The following is a 17,500-nucleotide window of genomic DNA, read 5'->3' on the forward strand; positions in this document are numbered from 1 at the left end:
GACTTTGTGGAGGAGGGGCCCACCACCAAAGATCATGAGGACTGTAGTTTCTCCCTGATACATACCTGAGTCATTCCTGGAAACCCTGAGAGCCTCTCCATCACCTACAGAATAAGTCAATTTCTGTAGCCCAATCACGGAGGCCTCTTCAGAATCTGGCCCCACTTTGTTTCTAACTTTATTTGATGCTACACCACTTGGACCTACTCCTTTCTTCCTGCCTTGTGTGTGTAGTCTCTTACTCTTAGAAGGCCCTTTCCCCACCTCTACATGTCCATATCGTACCTGTCCATCAAGGCTCAACTCAAATCTTACCTCTTCTTTGAAGCTCTCCCAGATCTCCGAAATAGGATGATGCAGATTCTACTTTCTGCATCCTCTCAACTCCCAGAGCCCTCTCTCTCTGCCTGTCATCGAGAGGGGCTCTCTTTGTGTTGTAGGATTTTTTTTTTTTTTTTTTTTTGAGATAAGGTTTTCCTCCATTGCCCAGGCTGGGGTGAAGTGGTTGCATTAGTTCATTCTCACGCTGCTAATAAAGACATACCCAAGACTGGGTAATTTATAAAGGAAAGAGGTTTAATCGACTCACAGTTCAGCATGCTGGGAAGGCCTCAGGAAGCATACAATCATGGTGGAAGGGGAAGGAAACACATCCTTTTTCACATGATGGTAGGAAGGAGAAATGCCGAGCAAAGGGGGAAAAGCCCCTTATAAAACTGTCAGACCTCAGGAGAACTCACTCACTATCAAGAGAACAACATGAGGGTAATCACCCCCATGATTCGATTACCTCCCACAGGGTCCCTCCCACGATATATGGGAATTATGGGAACTACAGTTGAAAATGAGATTTGGGTGGGGACACAGCCAAACTATATCAGTGGCACAACCAGGGTTCACTGCAGCCTTGACCTCCCAGGCTCATGCGATCCTCCTACCTCAGCCTCCCGATTAGCTGGAACCACAGTTGCATACCACCATGGCTGGCTAATGTTGTAGAGACGGAGGGGTTGGGGGGATGGGGGGTGGTCTCTCTAATTGTCGGGGATGGTCTCAAACTCCTGGGCTCAAGCAATCCTCTGGCTTTGGCCTCCCAATATTGTAGGATTTATTCCCACATTGCATCCCTGCCTCACACAGGGAGCCCCTGGGGGTAGATTCACAGCTGGTCCATCTGTAGATCCCTGTCAGCACCTGCTACAGAGTCTTCCATATGGTGGGTGTTTGACAGAGGAAAGGAAAGAGGAGGAAAGCCAAGAAATGCTTGGAGCTTTTCTGGCTGAAAGGCAATTATTCCTGCCATGTGAGGGCCAGGAAGAAGGCTATCCCAAGGAGGGAAAGCAGTGTCACTGGAAGATGCCCATGCATTGAAGAGGCCTTGTTCACTGTCCAATCAGCCAACGTTGAACCGTCCTGGGCAGGATGTACTGACCTGATGGATCAGGGTGGGAGGTGTCCAAGACCACCCTTTGGTTCAGTAATTTGCTAGAACAGCTCATAGAACTCAGCAAAACTGTTACACTCACAGTACAGTTTATTACAGCAAAAGGATACAGATGAAAATCAGCAAAGAGAAGAGGCACCAAGGGCAGGGGCCAGGAGAGATCAGGCATGAGCTTCCAGTTGTCCTCTCCTAGAGGAGTCGTGCAGACAGCATTGCCTTCTCCCAGAAATAATATGTGCAACATCCACAGAGTCTTGCTAACCACAGAAACTCACCTGAGCCTTGGTATTCAGGGGTTTTATGGGGTGTGGTCATATAGACATGGCTGACCTTGGTCTCCAGTCCCTCCAGAGGTCAGGTTGATACTTCATGCCCCAACATCCCCACCATACATCACACCATTAGCTTAGGCCATCCAGCATGGCCCAAGGCTCCCACATAAACAGATTCTTATTAGACAGGACATTCCAAGGGCTTAGAGGTTACCTCCTGGCAGCCAGGGTCAAGGGCCCAACTTTTGGGCAAGGTTAATCCTTTGCTGAACAGAAGGACTGCTCTGTGAATGCCCTGAAGTCATACACAAAATCCCATGAATGTGGGCAACATTTCCTAAGAACTGTGTCCATGACTTCCATCAGCTCTCAAAGAGAACCATGATCCAAGGAGCTAACTACATGTTTTCTATGAGGTGAGGTCCTTTCCAGACCCTAGAATCAGGGGACACAATTAGGGTCAAAATAATGAGGTTGGTCTACAGATAGCTCATCTCCTTTCTTACCTTTGACTAGATCCAAGGACTGAACTCCAAGAACCTGAGGATCTGTCCCCAAAACTGAAAGGATTGGACTGGTCACCCCTTGTTTCCCTCCAGCCACATCCCAGGCACCTGGCCCTTGCTTTGTCCAGAAATTCAGCTATAGCCCCACACATCTGATGGCCCTTTCTGGCCAATAGGCATTTCCATCAGGACCCTCAGCTACCAGGCACATTTACTGGAGGTCGCTTTTTAAACCTGGTTCAATTTCCATGCAGGGAGGCTACCAAAGCATCACACTGGGTCCCCCAGCCCCTTCTCACAGAGGAAAGATCTCTCTGTCCTGTGGGGTTGGCAGTCAGCACCAAGTAAAGGGAATTTAGCTCTTGGCCCAAGATCCCTGCTCAGGAAAGGTGCTTGCGCCTGATGGAAACTTTGGGCTGAAGTATGCTCCTTTCCAAAAACTCAGGTCTGATATTTACAAAAAGTCTGAAATTAATGCAGAGAAAACTTCCAAGTACTTGGGCTGAAGCAGAAGGCTGAGAACAGGAAGGGGCTGGTCCCTGGTACTAGTTTTGGGTTTTTGGTGGTTTTTTTTTTTTTCCCCCCCACAGAACAGGGCAAAGCCGAGTGTCCCTGGGTGAGTGAAGCAGGAGCATTAATCATGCCCAGTGCTTCTCCACTTTAAACTGGGGAATTTGCAATTGAGAGTGGGGAGGGGTAAGAATCATGGGAAAAGGCTGATGGTGTTCAGCCAAATTCATCCTTCGCATGCCCACCCTTCTCCAGGCACATGCATTGGGCCATCCACGGCTGCAGCCACCCCATCCTTAGGAAGCGCCACTAGGCTTCCTTTCTGGTGCCTGGCCTCAGCATCACTCCCAGCCCCTTGGAGATGCAGCCTTCATTCAGCACACAGCTCAGCTCTGAGTTCTATTTTGTCCCTGGACGCTATCTCTGGGGTCACCTACTACTCCCTGCTTGGTGACCCAGGCCCATCCTTCTCCACTCTTGCACGTCTTTTAGCAGAAAAGGAGTGAGAATGGATACTTCCATGGGCCGTGTGCATGCTCCCAGCTACCCCTGACAGCTCTACTCAGAGCTACCCTCCCTCCTGGGGCTTCTTATGTGTTCTAAGGCTGAGGCAGGAAGGCTGTGAGATCAGGTGACACTCAACAGTTATGATCGGTCTTAAGATTAACACTCCTTCTACTTCCAAATCTAATACAAAGGGACATTGCCTAGTGATTAAGAGGCATTCATTCATTCAACAGATACTTGTTGAGCAGCTACTATGTGCCAAGCACTATTCTAGGCACTGGGAATATAGCAGTGAGAAAAACAGATAAAACTCCCTGCCCTCATGGGGTGTATATTCGAGTAGCTGAAACAGACAATGAACAAACAAACAGAAAAGGACAATAATTTCAAATAATAATAATGCTATAGGACAGGTGTGGTGGCTCTTGCCTATAATCCCAGCGTTTTAGGAAGCCAAGTCGAGTGAATCACCTGAGGTCAGGAGTTCAAGAACAGCCCGGCCAGCATGGTGAAACCACGTCTCTACTAAAAATACAAAAATTAGCCGGACGTGGTGGCACACACCTGTAATCCCAGCTACTTGGGAGGCTGATGCAGGAGAGTTGCTTGAGCCCAGGAGGTGGAGGTTGCAGTGAGCCAAGATCTGACAGGTCTTCAGCACCACTGCACTCCAGCCTGGCTGACAGAGCAAGACTCTGTCTTTAAAAAAAAAAAAAAAGAACAAGAACAAGAAAAAAAAAAAAAAAAGCTATAAATAGACTATAACAGGGTAACATGATAGGGAGGGAGGGATAGGGGAGCAGGGTAGTCAAGGAAAGGACATTTAAACAGGCTAGAATGACAATGGCCAATGAGGGAAAGATCCAGAAGTGTGTGCTAGAAGAAGAAAGAGCAAGCACAAAACCCTTAGGACAAAATCAGCTAGTGTGGTCAAGGCACAGCTAGAATGTGGCAGGGTTGAGGGTTTGGGGAATAGAGGCATGAGACGTGGTCTGGGAAGGAGTAGGAGCAGATCATGTGGGGCCTCACAGGCCCTGGGAAGGAGCTGGATTTTTCTCCAAGAACATTCATCCTTTTCTGCCATGAAATCCATCTAGGCCCATCCTTCTCCACTGTTGCACCTCTTTTAGCAGAAAAGGAGTGAGAATGGATATTTCCATGGGTCATGTGCATGCTCCCGGCTACCCCTGACAGCTCTACTCAGAGCTACTCCCTCCAGCAGGATCAGACTACCCAGGGAACACAAGAACTTCTGGTGGGTGATTTGGAGGGAATAAGAGGAAGTTCCAAGTGAGTTGCCACAAGGAGTTATCACTCTATCTCTTCTCCTAACTGGAAATCAGTAATTTCCAGAGGCCTTACCCATGAAAATTCTGGCCAAAGATGCCAAGAAACTTGCCCAAATTCACCCAGATAGCACATTATAAGTCAAAGGTATGAATTCAGGTTGTGTTCTTAAGATACTCACCTTCTGGTATGCCACGTTATCTCCCAAGATGCTTGAGAAGAGGCTATTCAGGAAACTGCACAGAGACTGGGTCCAAAGTAGATCTCAGAGAGAAGATGAAGAATAGCGTCTCTCTTGTCCCAACAGGTCCAAGTCAAAGAGGTATTACTAGCATGGACATGTATCAGTGAGTGAAGGTAATCACAACAGAGGCCAGAGAGGGGAGAAACTGATATCATCTTTTCAAGTATTTCTGTGCTACAAGTCCTAAACCCCAGCCTGCTCCTTCCACTTCCTGCTGTGCCCACCCCCACCTCCAGAAGCAGGCAGAACCTTCACCTAAAAGCTCTCACAGGCCTTCAGCAAACCAAGGCCAGCTCTGTTTTTATTGTTTGACCAGCATCCGCCTGGCTCCTGGTCAGGACAATGAGGTTGGCCTCGGACTGGCACTGGCAGAAACAGCTCCTTGGGCTGATTTCTGAAGCTGAAGTTTCGAAGAGGCTTCAAAACACCCCTCTCCCTGCCCCTCTGTGATCAGCAACACAGGAAGCAGCAGGAGTTGGTGAGCTCTTCCAACTGCCAGAGGTACGCGGTCTCCGTGGTAGGGTGGGACTTTAGAAAAGGTTAGAGACTCAGCTCACGTTGGGGACTCTGCTGACTACCCATAGGTTGACTAGTAGGAATCCAGATATTTTTGAGCAGATGATGATCATGCTTTTGTAGGTGCTGGCTGAGACATGGCCCATGTAATCAGAAATGACTTGATTAGAGCTCTTGAAAAAGCTCATCCTGAAAACCCCTGGAGGAAGTTAATAGGACTGTCTGCAGCCCTGCCATGTAGCAGGGCATGTGTATAGTGGCCTTTTTTTTTTGAGCCCCTGGAAAATTTGCCTGCAGGACACTGGGGAAGAGCCACCACGCTGGGCTGTGGAAGCCAGCTTTTCAGGGGACCTCTGGAGACACAGGGAAAGCCAGGACTCAGAGCCCCAGCAGGGCCCTGCCCAGTGGATGGAAGGTTCAAGAGTGTGTCAAGACTCCCACTTGGGAGCCCCCTCCTCCAAACTGGACCCTGTGTTACTCATTGGCAAGATCCCACCAACCCTGCCCATATTTCAGTCACTCTGCCCATACTCCCGGGCAGAACTGGAAGAGATTTGGGTTTCCCTCTCTCGTGAACTAATTAGTGATGCATTTTCCCATCTACCAACCCCTAAAACTTTCTGGATCTGAAATCCCATGAGAACATTCCCCATGTCCCCCTTGATTTATATTTGTAACCTAGTATGTTGTCTCCCCCTTAAAATGTGTTTGTTGACTGAATAATGGAATGAATGGGTAAAGCTAATGAATGTAAAGGGACTGGAAATGCTGAGAAAACCATAGCATTGTAGCCACAGGATCTGGATTCCAAACCAAACTCAGCCACTCACTATCTGTGTGACTTTGGGCATATTGTCTAACCTCTCTGAGCCATTGTCTTACTACCTATGAAGATTGTTCTAAGGATAAGAAATGGCATATGTACAACTCAGAGAGCAGTTCCTGACATACAGCAGGCCCTTCCTAAAGATGGCCCCTAGATTGTTCCTGAAGCCATGGCATAAGTGGATTCTGGCTATAAAATACCCACTGTTGCCTGAAGATAGAGAGGGGGTGACTGCCCTCCCTGACCACAGAGAAGCTCCGAGAGCTCTGTGGCAAGCCATGGAGATGGCAGTGGCAGATTAGGTTCTTACTTTACAGTCCACAGTTTTATTTGAACTCACATCCTAGTCCTGGGGTGAATAGAGGAATGATCCCTAGGCTAAAATAGTTGGCGGGGTGGGGGGGTCCCATTGTTTGCTATCATTGCAGAACAAATGACCATTCACCTACAGCATCATTTAAATTAGATATAGAGGCAAACTGTATGTGAGTGGCACTCCTTATCAGGCTAGCACCCATTAGTTGGGTGGTTACTGTGTGCTAAGACTGGCCTCGGTGCCCATAGTAGGTGCTTAGTGTATCCATATTAGATGAAATGCAGTGAGGGGCATACACGATGCAGGTATTCTCGCTCCTCAGTGAGGGAGGAACAAGCCAGACAAGCCTTGAGAAAGGAGGCCAACTCAGCATCTCTCATTTAAGTCCTACAGCGTCCTATGCTATGTGATAGATCCTATCTTATTAGCACTTTAGAGGTAAGGAAATTGAGCCTCTGAGAGGTTAAATAATTGAGCCAAGGTCATATGCTCACAGGAAAGTGTCAGAGCTGCAATTCAGCCACATCTGTCTGACTCAGAATCATGCTGTTTCTGTTGCACCAGCCCTGCTCCCACCCTGGCCATTACACCCACCCATGCACATATCCCTTAAGTGGTTGGCCTAGTAGTTTAAAACAACAGTGGAAAAGAAGCCACAAGCCAGGATGAGTCTGCTAATAAGTTGGTTATAACAACAAGAAATGACAAAGGACGTAGGCAGAGAGGAGAGAGTTTCAGGCTTGGGGAGGTTTCCTGGTGGTGGCATTTGCATAAGACCTCAAGGAAGGTGGGATTAGGTCAGACATGGAGCTAAAGAGAGTTTTTTGGAGGAGTGGAACTGTATGAGCAAAAGAAGAGAGGCAAAGAACAAGGCCAACCCTAACCCCAGATTCAAATAGGGCACTGCCAGGGTATAAGGCCCATGCCACATCGGCAGTCAAGTAACAAGTACAACCTGCAGTTATGACACCCTCCATGGTGTCATTTCTCAGTTTCTTATTTTCTTTTCTTGCAGCTCCACTACCTGAGCCTTCTTTTGCTCCCCAGAGAGCCTCCCCTCACTTCTGTTAGACGTGTGCACCACCCTCCCAACCTCACAGCTCTCCTTTCTGCCTTTTCCTCCCTAGCACAGTGAGGGCATGGGGGCATCTTTCTGAATAGGCTGGACCTTCCCAGAGAATGTGCTTAGCAGGCAAGCGAAACCCTGGTGCATTGCCCTGGATGTTGCAGTAGAACAGCAAGCGATGAGCAGGTCCCGGGCCACGAGGGTGGCCGAGAGGGTGGAGATGCAGCTCCTTCTGTCCCCAGAAGTTAAGAAGGTGGAACTCTCCTCTGCACTGCGTGGAGCTGGCATCTAGAATCTCAGAGAACTCCAGAGCTAATTCTCCCAACCTGCCCCTATTTCAGAGATGGAAAATCCAAGGCTCAGGGTCAGGCAGCCGTTTTAGTCAGGGTCAAGGTTAGGACCCAGAGCCCACTCACTCATGCCTGCTATCTCTGGATACAGGTTTGTCTGCACCCACTAGGCTAGAAGCAACTTCAAGGAAAAACCTTTCTTTCCCTTCACTGGGCCCCTCTGTCTTAGCACAGAGCTACTCAAGGCCAATCCTAGACAAAAGTATGGCCTTGAAGAGTTTGTCTGCAGCACTCCCCACCCCGCTGCCAATTGCCTTTTTCACAGGAACCACACACTTGCCCGGAACGGAGGAAAACACTTGTGGAATTTGACTTAAGATGCTTCAGTGATGACAGGGCAAGTAACAAATTTGGAAAAAGGAAATCAAAGATATGGAAAAAGACAAGGTGTTGAAGAAAATGGGGAGAAGAGAAAGAGGAGGAAATGCCAAAAGAGTATTAGCATCTACAAAAATTAGCTTCACAATTTCCCTGGGGGTGACGTTTGCATGAGGATCCCAATTTACAGAAGGGAAAACTGTAAACTGAGGCCTTACATGAGTTTCCTGGTGAGTTAGGACAGAACTGGGACTGAAATCAGCTTCCTGGCATCCCGTTTCTATACCATCCCACCATGTCTGTTTAGAGTATGTGGGAAGTTGTCAGCTGCAGTTGAGGTGACTCTGGCCAGATGTGCTCTTGGTGTAGGGTCCCTGGCCTTTTCCCTATACTAGGTTTGAAATCCCAGCCTCAAGTGCACGTGCTACTGCGTTTATGCACAGCTATCAGGATGATCTTGTCCATGAGCAAGTGACAAGAGAAGAGATGCCATTGGGAAATTAGGCTGCAAATAAGTGATGTGCTGGTGGCTGGTGACTGCAGGAATGGGGGACGTTGGTCCTTTGGAATCCATCTTCTAGGACTTAAGTCAGGGACACAGAGCCACTGGTCGCAGGCAGATCTTACTGGTCCATCAGTCTACCAAACCCCAACGTCTACTTGCTCATCTAACAAGGAGGTGTCAAATACTATTTTGTGTTATTCCTGGTGAGTTAGCATAGAGGGATTTTGTTTTAATTTAAGCCTTGATTTTCAGCCTCTCGGAGGTCATGGTCTGCGTGGTGAGACAAAGTTAGCACACATAAAACAACAGAAGAGGCCGGGCGCGGTGGCTCAAGCCTGTAATCCCAGCACTTTGGGAGGCCGAGACGGGCGGATCACGAGGTCAGGAGATCGAGACCATCCTGGCTAACCCGGTGAAACCCCGTCTCTACTAAAAAATACAAAAAACTAGCCGGGCGAGGTGGCGGGCGCCTGTAGTCCCAGCTACTCCGGAGGCTGAGGCAGGAGAATGGCGTAAACCCGGGAGGCGGAGCTTGCAGTGAGCTGAGATCTGGCCACTGCACTCCAGCCTGGGCGACAGAGCTAGACTCCGTCTCAAAAAAAAAAAAAAAAAAAAAAACAGAAGAATTAGGTGCTAAAGAGCGTGTAGAGAGTCATAGCTGAGGGAATAGAACCCAGGGCCAAGGCCTGGTGAGGCATCAGGGAGGAGGCCTGCAGGGTCTGGGAGGAGGAGGCGGGCATTCACATAGCCAGCAAACATTTGCTGAGTCTACACTGATGTGGACTCAGGCTGGGCCAGGGGAGGTGACATGGAGATGAACATGGCCTGACCATACCTGACCATACCCTAGGGCTGGCAAAGTGGCCTTGGTTTTAGGGCCAGCCTCAATGTCCCCAGGGACACATGAAGGAGAGCACAATGAATGGAGAATGAGACTTCATTCAAAGGAAAGAAAAGTGCTTATTATCCTTCCCCAGCCCGTTTCTTTCTTTACTATTATAGTCATGCAACATTTAATAGGGATGCATTCTGAGAAATGCATTCTTAGGCAATTTTGTCATCCAGCAACATGTGCAGTGGAGACCCCTCCACGAAAATGTACTTACACAAACCCAGATGGTACAGCCTACTACACTCCTAGGCCATATGGTATAGCCTAGTGCTCCTAGGTGACACACCCATACAGCATGTTACAATACTGTATTTTTACTGTACCTTTTATATGTTTAGATAGGTTCAGATACACAAATACCTCCCTTTGTACATATAAGGTAGAGTAAAAATCCTGTATAAAAGATAAACAATGGTACACCTATAGGGCATTTATCATGAACAGAGCTTGCAGGCCTGGAAGTTGCTCTGGATGGGTGAGTGAGTGAGTGGTAAGTGAACGCTAAGGCCTAGGACATTACCATACACTGGTGTAGGCTTTATAGACACTGTACACTTAGGCTACACTAAATTTGTAAAAATAAATAAAGTAATTACACTATGACATTACAACGGCTACAACGTCACCAGGCGATTGGCGTTGTCAGCCCCATTAGAATCTTACAGGACCATCATCATAAGTACAGTTCGTTGTTGACTGAAATGTTATGTGACCCATTACTTCACTAGTGTGCTGGTAAATCCACTCTCAAAAAGGAAAAGAAAGAAAAAGGAAAAGAAGAGGTCTCACCTCGTTGATAGTGTCTGCTGATATCCATGGTGTACATACTCCCATCATAACCAGTTTCACACTACCAGTGTGATGTCACCGAACACAAAATTGGAAAGAGATGCATAAAATGGACTCTAGCCAGCCGGTGTCAGTTGGCTGTAGCATAACGCTGGTTTTCCTTGGAGCCCTGGGAAGGGGTGACCCTGATTGTTCCTCCTCTGGGCCGCAAATGGCCTATGACCTTCCCAAAGTCACATGCTGCACTGAAGCGTTATCATTAATCAATACAGCCATGCACATCACAAGCAAGCAGTGTGTCTCTAGCTGAGACTTACTGAATGTGAAGTGGTAGTGGTCTACCTCATTCAACCGGGCACCACCTAGGTGCTCATCACATATGAGCCTCTAGTCCCATCCTCAGCCCTCCTCCCCACAAAGCCTTGTTGGAGGAGATTACTTCTAAGGATGTATGGGCCACCATTTGTTCATTCATTCATTCATTCATTCAACAGACATTTCCTCTCTCTGTGCCACACACTACATTGGGTGCCAGGGAGACAATGGAGAACAAGACAGACACAGCAGCTACCTTATGAAGTTCGTTAATGCTGGGAATTGTGAGGGCCAGGTCCCCTGGCGCTGGGTTCTGGTTTTGGCTCCACTTCCAACCTACCATATGGCCTTGAGCAACTCAGTCTCCTCCTTGGGCCTCAGTTTCTTCACCTGTAAAATGAGGAAGTTAGGCTTGATGTTCACTAAGGTCTATCACAGCTTAGACCTTCTGTGACTCCAGGGGGTAAAGAGAGGTCCAGAAGGCCACCACAGGAGGAAGGGTTGATTGGAGGGACCAGGAATGTCTCCATGGAAGAACAGCAGACAGGAAGCAGATTGGACCTCTGAAGATTCACCACGAGTCCTGTGAAAGAGGAGGGGATGTGTTTTGTGGGGCTCCTGATGGTGGAACTCTTGCGTGGAAATTATAATGTGGGTGAGCCATTTTGACTCAATCTTGAAAGTTCTGGAGCACAATTGGAGCTACTCAGCCATGGAATGGGCCACCTTGTGAAGGAATGAGCACCTACCATGCAATCAGAGGCTAAAGACCACCTGGCTGAGCTGCATATACAGGATTCATGGCAGGGAGGTCATAGCTGTAAAGCGTCATGATCATCAGTAGTGAAGGAATGAAAGAAAAGAGGTTGTGTGGTCCATTGTGTTATGTGGGAAAGGCAACTAGCATGCAAAAAGATTGCAATCACAAAAAAACACAAGTAGATACCTGAAAAAAAAAAGAAAAAAGAAAAAAGACTTGAATGACCAGGTAAGGTGGCTCACACCTATAATTCCAGCACTTTGGGAGGCCAAAGTGGGTGGATCACTTGAGGACAGGAGTTTGAGACCAGCCTGCCCAACATGGTGAAACCCTATCTCTACCAAAAAATACAAAAGTTAGCCAGGCATGATGGCACATACCTGTATTCCCAGCTACTCAATGGCTGAGGCAGGACAATTGCTTGAACCTGGGAGGCAGAGGTTGCAGTGAGCCGAGATCGTGCCACTGTACTCCAGCCTGGGTGACTAGAAGGCAAACTATCAAAACACTAATGATGAGGATTTGGATTGTAGATGATGGTCATTTTTTTCCCATTGTCCTATTTTCCAAATGTTTGGTAGTATGGTAATGTTGTTTTTGAAATGAACGCAGTTTTATTATTTATGGAAAGTCATCTAGTCCAACCCTCATCCTGGGACAGGAAGCCTCTCTACAACCACTAAACTCTCTTCCAATCCCCCAGTTCTGAGAGGCTCACTCAGGCCTGACAACCAGGGAGGTGGGAGGAAGGTTGCACTGATGGATGCTTGCTGAGTGCCAGAGCCTGTGCTGGGTGCAGAGCCAAAGAAACAGTATCCGGCCTTGAAGAGGGATGATGGCTGTCACATTATCTCACTCAGTCTTTGAAACAGCCATGGGGCAGATCCTGGATTATTAAGCAGTAGGGGTCCACGCAGGTCGAGGAGGGATCTCCACGGCACATGTTGCTGGAAGAGGCATTCAGGGAAAGTGGGTGAGACGCCTGTTCAATCCCATAATTTGATGGAATCCAGGCCAAGACCTTGGCCAGGTAGACAACCATGGGGTAGAGTCTGGCTGATGAGGAGATGAAGGTTTCCTTGTCTCCAGCCGGGACACATGCACGCATGCTCACACAGCCTCAGCTCAAGCTAAAAGCACCTCACTTTCCCCTACCAAATCTCCACATAATTCTCTCCGAGAAAGTCAGTTCCTTGATGATGGACCCAAACCACATAGCTCTCACCTGACCTTCACCCAGCATCCCCTTCCTGCTCCCCAAGCTCTCCCCTCTCCACTTCATTTCAGGCTCCCTGTCCCCTTCCTCTGCCTCACCTATGCAGTCGCCCTGTCAGCACCTAATTCAGCTTCTCATGGAGAAAGGTCTCCCTGTTGACAGGGCCGTGCTGGGACTCGGGGCTGCCAAAGTCAGTCTTCTTGCATAAAAGGCTCAGTGAGTTCTGGAGACACTTGGAAACCAGACAGAATGGAATTTCTCCCTATTTTCTTTACAGCTGAGAAAACACACACAAACACAAGAGCATATTTATTGCGATATTTCTATCCCAAAGTTTGTCTTTAAAAAAAAAAAAAAGAAAGAAAATTAGTTTCTCTACCCACTCCACCCCTATCCCCCCACCCCCACTCTACCCCTCCCCACCTCTTTTCATTCCTTCCCATTTCCTGGTCTAGGCCAGGGAGAGAAATCAAGCCGTCCAAGCCCCACAGAGCACTCCTACAACCCCGGACAATGTCCAGCTTGTTCAGAGAGTGAGGGAAGAAACACAGCTCCGAAAACATACACACAACCTCCCAATGAAGGGTGTTCTGAGGGAAGAACAGGCGGGCCTTGTGTCTGAACACGAATCCCTGAGGCTCTGGGAAGAGAGGAGCCGGAAAGTCTAGACCCCTCCCCGGAGTGGAGAAGACACCTTGCCCTCTGCCCTCTGGGGAACTATTTCCCAGCCGCAACTGGTCACACGGAGCTCGAACGAGAGCCCCTCATGGTGCCACAGCCTGGAGCCAGAGACTTTCCTTTAAAAGGCAGCATCTAGGTAGAAAAAATCCCTAAGGAGACACAAGGGGCTACTTCTCAGAACCTTGGGATTTTCCAGACTTTCTCCAGTGTGAGGATGACGTGCCTCATGCATTCACCTCATACCCCCAGCAGCACCCATAGACAGCCCTTTCATTTCTGGGATGACTCGTATATGTAGCATAGGTGGTAGAAAGATGTCACGCTCAATCAACAGGCAGAAACAGTCACTCGGAGTCCTGGGCCCACCCTGCCCCTGCCCCTGGCATTCCTGGATAGGAACACCAGTGCCCTCCCAACAACCCTCCTGAGCCTAGGGACTCCTGGGGTGCTCCCCTCGTCCCCAAATCCATCCAGCCCCAGCTAGCAGTGAATGAGCCAAGAGCGACACCTGCTGGGCCATTGGGCTCTGATAGAGCAAAGGTCTGGGAATGCCACGGGCGTTGCTGAAATCTCCACTCTTCTTTAGTCCCAGATCCTCCATCTGCTCCAAGGTTCCCTCCCTCTGTGATGCAAACACTTCTTAAACCAAAAGGGCAGGGTAGGTGCTGATGCAAGTCCATCCAACAGAACAACTCGGAAAACATCACCAGGCATGCGCTGTGGAGGGAAGGTCAGATGAGGTGTCTGTAATGAGACTGCACGTGTTCTAGGCCAGCGGTGCTCCATCTTGGCTGCACCCTAGAACCTTCCAAGCTCTAAAAATCCTGAGGTCCAGGCTGAAGCCCAGGTGATTTCAATGTGCAGCTGAGGTTGCGAGTGCTGCTCTGATGGGTCTCCTGTACATTTTGTTGGGTCCTATGCTGGAGTCAGCGTTCCAATTGTGCACGTTTACACTGTGGTTGTCACAGACTCTGTACTTACCATGTCAGCTTTCCAGCAGATGACGCTAAGGAAGGTTTGTCTTTCTAATCCACATGAAGTCATTGAAGTAGCAGGAGAGCTACAGCATCCTAGGTCTAATTTCTCTCCTAAAATATTAATCCATTCATCCCACAGCCTCCTCAAGAGCTCTCTAGGTGAATATCTTTTCCCTGCCATGAACCAGGCCCCTAAACCTTGCCTGAAACTTTGGAGGCTGGTCCATTCTAAAACACACATGATCTCTGGATTTGAAGTTAGTGGCAGGACCAGATTTCATTAGGGATGTTGAGCAACTCATCACTTCTCTGGGCCTGGAGGACTGTATTAGTCAGTATTCTCCAAGGAAACAAACCAACAGGACACATGGACACAGACACACACATACCCCCCCCCCCCCCGACACACACACACACGAGAAAGAGAGACAGAGAATTATTATAAGGCATGGGTTCATGCAATTATAGAGGCTGGCAAGTACCAAGGTCTGCATGGTAAGTTGGTAAGCTAGACCAGGAGACCTGCCGTGTAGTTCTAGTCCAAGTTCGAAGGCTTGAGACCCACACAAACTGATTGGGGTAGTTTCAGTTTGAAAGTCAGTAAGCTTGAGATCTAGGAAGAGTTAATGCTTCAGTTCGAGTCCAAAGGGAAGAAAAAGCAATGTTCTAGCTCAAAGGCCATCAAGCACAAAGAATTCTCTCTCTCTCTCAGGGGAGGTCAGTCTTTTCTCTCTATTCAGTCTTCAACTGATTGGACAAGACCCTCCCACATTAGGGAGGACCATCTGCTTTATTCAGTCTAGCGATTCCAATGTCAATGTCATCCAGAAACACCCTCACAGACACACCCAGAACAATGCTTGACCAGAACAATGTCTGCGTGCCCCGGCTCAGTCAAGTTGACTCATAAAATTAACCATCACAGGAACTCATTCAGATGAGACTTCACTGGCTGAAAGATGGGAGGTTAGGTTTATTAACCTAATGCCTGGAATTAAACTGGGAAACCTGTGAAGGTTTTGTGAGGGAAGGATTCTTGAAGAAAATATCTCACAAACCACGTGCAGCCTCCTTCTCTGGAGATGATTCCAGGTCCTTGGGTGTGGAATTATCACTTTGCATCATATGTCACATGACTCTGCTTGACCTCACCAAGCCTTCACTGTCTAAATAACGCCTCTGCCTCCCCTCTTCCAGGTGAACTATGACCACGTTACTCTGGGTTTTCGTGACTCTGAGGGTGATTGCTGCAGCTGTCACTGTAGAAACTTCAGGTGAGGACATTCCTATGCAAGTCTCACATATTCAGTAGGCGTGAAACCCAGTACTGGGTTTCAGTACTGGGTACTGAACCTGGTGCTACTGGTCCCAGGGATATAATTTCCCCTTTCCTGGCCTTTTCCTGGCCCCACCCTTCCCCTATTGATGCATGCATAACTGTGATGGGACAGCACCCATGCGCGGGCACACACGTCCAGGAGCCTCACTCAGATAACACTGCTCCTGGCTGCCCTCGAGCCCCGACAGCTGGCAGGGAGAGCTCCAGGCAGGTGTCCTCCTTCCCTTCATGGATCTCAGTGAGGACTGCTGCACACTGAGCTTGCAGGAGAGGCAGGACATAGACAAACCAGTGGAGAAAGGGCCATTGAGGGAGGATTGGCTGGAGCCCCACAGAAGAAAGGTCACTTGAGAGACAGCCAGAGAAAAGCCCCAGGGAGTCAGACAGGTATTTGCCTTTTTTGCAAGCCATCCTCGGAAGCCCCAGCCTGGTCTCGTGCATGTGGCAGGCTCTGGGTCTACTGCTAATCGAGCATTAGACCAAATGAGCAAACCTTCCACTGACCCTAGGATGGGCTTGACCCCAGAAGGGAAGTTATGTCTCCCCTAGGCCCAGACAAGAGAGGACTCTGCTCTTGGCTGTGTATTTTAGAGGCCCCCACTGGCCCTCCTCCAGCCTCAACCCTCTCCAAAGGAAGGGGAGTCAGTACGGCCAGTGTGTCCACCCAAATCTGCACTTCTCCTTTACAGCACATTCTGGGGTCCCAGGATGCCCAGAATTTCCTATCCAAGTGGGCCCAGGCCACGTCGAGGGCCTGCATGGGTCCATCCTCCTATGGGGACACCACACCTCTGGTGGGAGCCACCCTGGGCTCAAGGGAGGGGCTAAGGAGTGGCTGTTTGTATGGGGTGTGGGCAGAGCAGGGCTGTGGGGCTGAGACCAGCACAGCAGCACATGAGACCCCCTCACAGTGCATTCAGTGTGGGAAAAAGAAGGGGGCCCAGCTCCCCATGCTCTCACCCAGTCACTATATCCCAAGGCAAAACACCAAGGAATCCAAGAATTCTGAATTTAAATCTTTTCTTTCAGGTCATTTTGAAAGGTATCGTTGTCAAATAGGAAGATAGGACATAGAACTTAACAATCTGTTGGCCTGATTTACAACTTTTGCATCTGTAGACATGTGGGACAAGGGCCTTCATTTGTACTGTTGCTGGGAGACCCACAGCCATGCAACCCCTGGCTGTACCCAGGGGTGGTCTGCCCACACAGGGAAACCAGTTCATTAGGTTTGAGTGAGGCTTTAAAAACTGCTGAGCTGGGCACCACGGTCCCTTTCAGCTCTCCCCTGAGAACCACTACTGCTAAAACCAAGCCATGTCCAGGGTGCAAGGGCCCAGCACTCGGAGGAAGATGCCTGTGGAAGGGGCCAGTGGGACTGTCCGGGACATCAGAAGGTTAAGGGCTGGACTCCAAGCAGTCCTGGCTCCCCTGCCCCTGCCCTGTGATGTATCTACTACCCACAAATATCTGAAACTTTTTTTTTTTTTTTTGAGATGGAGTCTTGCTCTGTCGCCCAGGCTGGAGTGCAGTGGCGTGATCTCGGCTCACTGCAACCTCCGCCTCCCGGGTTCACGCCATTCTCCTGCCTCAGCCTCCCGAGTAGCTGGGACTACAGGCACCCACCACCACAGCCGGCTAATTTTTTTATATATATGTATTTTTAGTAGAGACGGGGTTTCCCCGTGTTAGCCAGTATGGTCTCGATCTCCTGACCTCATGATCCACCCGCCTCGGCCTCCCAAAGTGCTGGGATTACAGGCGTGAGACACCGCACCCAGCCTGAAACATTTTTTATTTCAACCTGTAGGCTCTCCTGAAAGCAGAGGTTTCATACATGTATGAGTCTCCATGAAAGGTGCTA

The 17,500-nt window shown here is 49.0% G+C and overlaps 1 protein-coding gene across 3 annotated transcripts in view; it reads left to right on the forward strand.

Moving 5' to 3' along the window:
- The first annotated feature begins 15,501 nt into the window (after window positions 1–15,501).
- The window catches only part of ACAN (aggrecan), a 38,443-nt gene continuing 36,444 nt past the window's right edge, over window positions 15,502–17,500 (forward strand). For all 3 annotated transcript variants that reach the window (XM_031935802.1, XM_023187193.2, XM_023187194.2), the window contains exon 1: window positions 15,502–15,571. In XM_031935802.1, coding sequence (XP_031791662.1) covers window positions 15,502–15,571 — 70 coding nt within the window. The remainder of the gene's footprint in view (window positions 15,572–17,500) is intronic.

This window comes from Piliocolobus tephrosceles, chromosome 6 (assembly GCF_002776525.5).
Source record: "Piliocolobus tephrosceles isolate RC106 chromosome 6, ASM277652v3, whole genome shotgun sequence".
Taxonomy (NCBI): domain Eukaryota; kingdom Metazoa; phylum Chordata; class Mammalia; order Primates; family Cercopithecidae; genus Piliocolobus; species Piliocolobus tephrosceles.